Source organism: Phaenicophaeus curvirostris, unplaced genomic scaffold (assembly GCF_032191515.1).
Source record: "Phaenicophaeus curvirostris isolate KB17595 unplaced genomic scaffold, BPBGC_Pcur_1.0 scaffold_178, whole genome shotgun sequence".
In the NCBI taxonomy this organism is placed as follows: Eukaryota; Metazoa; Chordata; class Aves; order Cuculiformes; family Cuculidae; genus Phaenicophaeus; species Phaenicophaeus curvirostris.
This window is the reverse complement of record NW_027206798.1, coordinates 108187-114186: the sequence shown is the minus strand read 5'-3', so window position 1 is coordinate 114186 and position 6000 is coordinate 108187. Positions and strand designations below refer to the sequence as shown.

The window sequence follows — 6000 nt, the reverse complement described above, 5'->3', positions numbered from 1 at the left end:
GTCAGGGTAGTTGAAGTCCCCAAGCAGGACTTCAACCTGCAAGTGTAAAGCCTCCTGTAGCTGGAGGAAGAAGGCTTCATGAGTTGGCTCTCTCCATCAGGTGGCCTGTAGTATACACCAACCACAAGGCTCCTGTGTAAGAAAAGGTATTCATATAAGAAAAGACTTATATGACTGTGGCTGGCAGGCAGGCAGCAGGGCACGTCCTCTTCTCCAGACAAAAGAGCCCAGACCAGCCAGTGACCTTGGGGAACACAAATTCCCTGGCTGGACTGTCTTTTTTATAACTGAGCTGCAGAGGCATTATATGGGCTTGTTAACCAAACATTACACCCCACCTCTGCTCCCATTCTGTGCCAGCTCTGTCCTTGAGGTACCTGGGGCAGGCCAGGGAATCCTTGACAAGGAAACACATTCCTTTATGGGCAGGGCCCTGCATCTATCATATAAAGGCAATACAAGCCTCACAGCTCCACTGTACCCACCGTCTCCAGAAATACTCTTACAATGACCCAGTTAGTCTTCCAAAGGCAAAACCAACCATCATGGAATTATAAAATCACTAGGTTGGAAAGGACCCGCTGGATCATCGAGTCCAACCATTCCCATCAATCACTAAACCATATCCCTGAGCACCTCCCTGGGCAGCCTCTGCCAGTGCCCAATAACCGTTTCCATGAAATATTTTTTTCCTGATGTCAAGCCTGAACCTCCCCTGGTGGAGCTTGAGGCCATTCCCTCTTGTCCTGTCCCCTGTCAGCATCCTTCTCTCCACAACCTCCTTTCAGGTAGTTGTAGAGAGCAATGAGGTCTCCCCTAAGCTTCCCCTTCTCCAGGCTAAACAATCCCAGTTCTCTCAGCCACTCCTTGTAAGTCCAGTTCTCCAGGCCCTTCACCAGCTTCGTTGCTCTTCTCTGGACTCGCTCCAGAGCCTCAACATCCTTCTTGTGGCGAGGGGCCCAGAACTGAACAGAGGATTCAAGGAGCAGTCTCACCAGTGCTGAATAGAGAGGGAGAATAACCTTCCTGGACCAGGTGGCCACGCCATTTCTGATCCAAGCCAAGATGCCAGTGGCCTTCTTGGCCACCTGGGCACACTGCTGGCTCATGTTCCGTCGCTGTCAACCAACACCCCCAGGTCCCTCTCCTCCAGGCAGCTTTCTAGACAGACATCTCCTAGTCTGTAGCTGCACAGGGTTGTTGGTCCCCAAGTGTAGGACCCAGCATTTGGCCTTGTTAAACCTCATCCCATTGGTCTCAGCCCAGCGGTCCAGCCCGTTCAGATCCCTTTGGAGCCTCCCGACCCTCCAGCAGATCAACACTTCCACCCAGCTTGGTGCCGTCTGCAAACTTGCTAAGGGTGCACTCGATGCCTTCATCCAGGTCATTGATGAAGACATTGAACAGGGCTGGACCCAGCACTGAGCCCTGGGGACACCACTTGTCACTGGCCTCCAGCTGGAGTTAACTCCATTTCCCACCACTCTCTGGGCCCTCCAGCCAACCAGTTTTCCACCCAGGAGAGTGTGCACCTGTCCAGGCCAGAGGTGACAGTTTCCGAAGCAGAATGCTGTGAGAAACTGTGTCAAAGGCTTTCCTGAAGTCCAGGAAGATACATCCACAGCCTCATCCAGCAGCCGAGTCACTTTGTCATAGAAGGCGATCAGGTTAGTTTGGCAAGACCTGCCTTTCGTGTACTCGTGTTGACTGGGCTTGATCACCCAGTTCTCTTGCATGTGCTTCATGATAGCAGTCAAGATCACCTGTTCCATGACCTTCCCTGGCACTGAGTTGTGGAAGCCTCTACACAGAATGCCATAATGAACACAGAGGGTACTGTGAACTGTGCCACTATTTTTAGCAGACATGAAAGCCATTAAGTACAGGCTCAAAAGCAGAGAAAGCTCTCGTTTTAATCTAAGAATCACAGAATAGTTTGGTTTGGAAAGGACCTTAAAGATCATCTAGTTTCAACCCTACCTGCCATGGGCAAGGACGTGTCCCACTGGATCAGGCTGCCCAAGGCCCCATCCAACCTGGCCTTGAACATCTCCAGAATAGATAGGGCATCCACATCCTCCCTGGGCAACCTGTGCCAGTGCCTCACCACTCTCTTTGTGAAGAAGTTCTTCCTTATGTCTAGTCTACACCTGCTCCTCTCCAGTTTATAGCCGTTGTCCCATGTTCTTTCACCACAAGCCTTTGTAAACAGTCCGTCCTCAGCTTTCTTGTAGCCCCTTCAGGTATTGGAAGGTTGCTATAAGATCTCCTTGGAGCCTTCTCTTCTCCAGGCTGAACAACTCTCTCAGCCTGTCCTCATATGGGAGTTGCTCCAGCCCTCTGATCCCCCTTGTAGCCCACACACAAAAGTAGTGCTGACAGTGAGCAGACTGAATTCAGACCAGCCTTATAGTACACTAAGTCAGTGACTAAGACGAAGCCTAATAGAACTTAACAACGGTACAGCAGAGAAAAGACAAATTGAAAGAAGAGGTAGAGAAAGAAAGCACGGAGACTACATTGAAAGATGATGGAAGTTGCACTGGCAATTTTTATTTTTCTTGAAAGAAAAAAAGAACCTGTAACAATGCTCAAGTTAACGAACCATTAGAGTACCATTTGGCAACAGGCCTCTGCTGCACAGCATCGCTAACATCTTCAGGAGTTTGTTGCACCACCTTCTTCTTTGTATTTATATCGTAGGCACTCTGCTGGTTGAAGTGGTTATAGCTGATGTTTCAATGACCACAGCTAAAAAAAAATAATCAAAGGAAGAGAATATTTATTACTAAGCATACCTATTCTTACACAAATTACAAAGGAAAGCCAGTACTGTAATGATACGACATATATAGGTAGCTTTTCCTCCATCATAAAAAGATGAAGTAATGCATGAAATAAATACCTCTATCGCATTACTCAACATGCTCAATCAATTCATTTTTTCGCTGCCAAAGGAATACGGTCCCATAGCTGCAACAACTGCTCTCCAACTTGTGGTTCCAGCTCCTAGAAATGAGCAGGAAAAAATATTTACACTGCTACTACTAATCATATAGAACCATTTATAACAAAATTGTGAGAGCAAGTTCCTGGTGATTGCCTTCAGTCTTTCTGAAAGAGTTCATTTCTCTTGCTATCAGGTATACCAAAATAACTTCACATACTGGAAGTTTGTTTACTGGGGCTTGGAAGGAGACAAGAACTTTCACAAGCAACACTGGCCTACAGGTTGTTTTGGGCTTTTTTCATTCATGGTAAGATGTCCGTCTGCCCAGGGAGGTGGTTAACTCGCCTTCCCTGGAGGTGTTTAAGGTGTGGGTGGATGAGGTACTGATGGACATGGTTTAGAGATTGGTGGGAATGGTTGGACTCGATGATCCGGTGGGTCTCTTCCAACCTGGTGATTCTATGATTCTATGATAAGAAAAGAATTCTGAGCAGACACGCTGCCACCATATACAAGAACATAGGCATCATATACTTTGTACCTTCCACAGGTCATATCACTTATTAACTAAAGATTGTTCTCCACATCCTTTTAAGTTTAATTCAGTCAAGCATAGTGGTGAATGTTGAAATGCAAGTCACAGTAATACAGTGTCTCTTGGTAGAATCATGGACATTAATAGAAAAGAGTCATTTGTAAGATTGCCAAGACTGTTTGGGTATTACTAGCCACTTACAAGAGAAGCACTGTTAAGTCCATTATGTGCTATGTTCCTTTCCTCATTCTTACAAGTGGAGACATTTTAGTGAAGTAGTGAAAAAGATGACATAAAAATTTTAGCTCTAGACTCTTTTATTGGGAAGATACTTGGGGAGCAGACTGGGGAAAACAGAAACTGCCACAGAGAACTCTTGTGTCAATTCTCTTCCAGCTTTTTTGAAGTTGCATTTGGTTTTAAAAGACTGGAGCTTTATTCTACCCCAAATCTCAAGATTCTCTTCAGACTTTACAGGAAACTCAAAGGTATAATTATGAATAGTTATTTGGGTCTGACAGACTACTTCAGGGAACAAATCTGAACAGAGATAAATCTTCAGATTCAAAATTACAAACTCCAAAACCATTTATTTTTGGAAGCATCCAGCTTTAAATAATTTTAAAACACATATTAAGCAAGAAATCACTTTTATTTTATCAAAAAGCCTCCATTACTTCACAGTAATGCATTAGCAGAACGTACACCAATGAATCAAGATTCAGATTAACAGATACATGAGGACAGCTGAGACAAACATCAAGGCCAAACAAGGTATCGCATAACAAGGACTTTAGAAAAGAAAAACTTTACCTGGCCATCTCTGCTCATCTGTACTTCCTTATTGTCATTCCAAGGGTTGAGCAAATGGTGTGCAAACTGAAAAGGAATGCTCTCTTTTCGGATCCATTCCACCTTAAATACACCTCCAAAACCAGCAGAACCCCAGTCTTGACTTTTCTCACACCCTATCTCTGAAGCCATTCTAGCAAATCCCTGGAGCAAAAAATTGAAATAGGAAAGGGAATTACGGCACATCTGCTTACATTAGAAATAAGCGACTGGACTTCATACAGTACTTTCAAATTAGTTTCAAAGCAATGCACAGGCTCTCTTCCATGAAGTTGGATCTTTTATAACTTACATCTAGATAGTTCAAAGAAGCATCATTTTTTTTCCACTTCAAACACACCTTCTAGAGTTTGACCACAGAGAATGTTTCTCAATTTATCTCTCGAAATTACCATCCAAAACACTTTTAAACTGTGTAACAGAGGTTGAAAAGGTGTTGTAAAAACATCTGAAGTATAAAGAATCAACGTTCTACTACATAACAGTCCATTAGCTATTCCTTGCTAGGTGTAGTTATCTGCAGAAATCAATCCATGCTTCCCATGTTCCCTCCATGTTAACAAACTTTCACACAGAATTAAGAGTATAGCTGTTCTTCAAAGAAAGAAGTCGCTTCTGTTTCCTTTTTCAGCAGAGTGGGAAGAAATTCCAAGCAGGCATGTATTCAGAAAGAAAATGAAAGAAGCTCCAAATCTGAGATCGCTTCTAAGTTTTTTTACAGATGCTCCAACTCACACACAGGACAAACAAAACAAAGCAGAAAAAGACCCCCACTTATCACCACACCCCCAACTTATCAACTATTCAGGCAAGCTTAAGCCAGCTAAGACTTCAGGAGCCCAAGAGATGCAGTGCACTACGTAAGTCAGCAGCACACACTACTGTTGTAAGATGCGAGGCCCTATACAGCTCAAGCCAGACTTAAATGGAAATTAATAAAAGGAACAGAGGAAAAATAAAGGTGGAAAGTAAAGAGGCACTTGGTAGAAGAGAATATTAACATGAACATAATGCTCACATTCCCATGAATGTCCAGTGCACTATCAAAACTAGAAGGGCAAGGCAACATCTATCACCTACACTCCTGACTTCAGCACATCTTTCCCTCATAGTTTCCTTGTGTAAGAGCCTCAATACAACAGCCTATTCTCAGTAACAAACAGCATGCTAAAAATTACTTTCCGATATTATATCTGCATTTGCCAACTCATCATACGTATATCTCGCTGTAAACCCTCAGTGGTACCAGCAAGACAGCAGTACTTCATCTAGCTCATCACATTTTGAGTTCAGCTGACTTCCACGAATAGCTTATATATACGAAGGTACACTGTACTTTGTTTACCTGGAACAACTGAGTTTAGCCCTCTCCATAACACACCTAACCTGCAACTGAGCACTGCCAGGTCAAGTCAGTGATTGGCTATAAACTTGTCAACAAATATTGACAAATACCTTGCTAAACTTAAAGTCAAGACATAGCTATGGAAGAATCGTGGTCATGACTTTCCAGCTTCCTAACTTTCAGAAAATAGATTTCAGGCAGAACAGATTTTATTAAAATTTCTAAGAAAGACATTTCTGAGTTCCCTCTCTTTAGAGAGCTGTGACTTGATTATAACTGCTTGTTCACTTACAATATTTATTTTGGCATGCCAAGAAT

General features: G+C 43.5%; 1 protein-coding gene across 2 annotated transcripts in view; it reads right to left on the bottom strand.

Annotated features, from left to right (window-relative positions):
• Positions 1 to 2520: 2520 nt before the first annotated feature.
• Positions 2521 to 6000, bottom strand: part of LOC138734740 (3'-5' RNA helicase YTHDC2-like) — a 34507-nt gene continuing 31027 nt past the window's right edge. The window contains exons 28-30 of one of the 2 annotated variants that reach the window (XM_069882546.1): positions 4299 to 4481; positions 2906 to 3009; positions 2521 to 2751 (exon numbers count right to left, since the gene is read on the bottom strand). In XM_069882546.1, coding sequence (XP_069738647.1) covers positions 2938 to 3009; positions 4299 to 4481 — 255 coding nt within the window. In that variant the 3' untranslated portion in view covers positions 2521 to 2751; positions 2906 to 2937. Of the gene's footprint in view, positions 2752 to 2905; positions 3010 to 4298; positions 4482 to 6000 lie in introns of those variants that run through there. The other variant, XM_069882547.1, reaches the window with a different exon arrangement.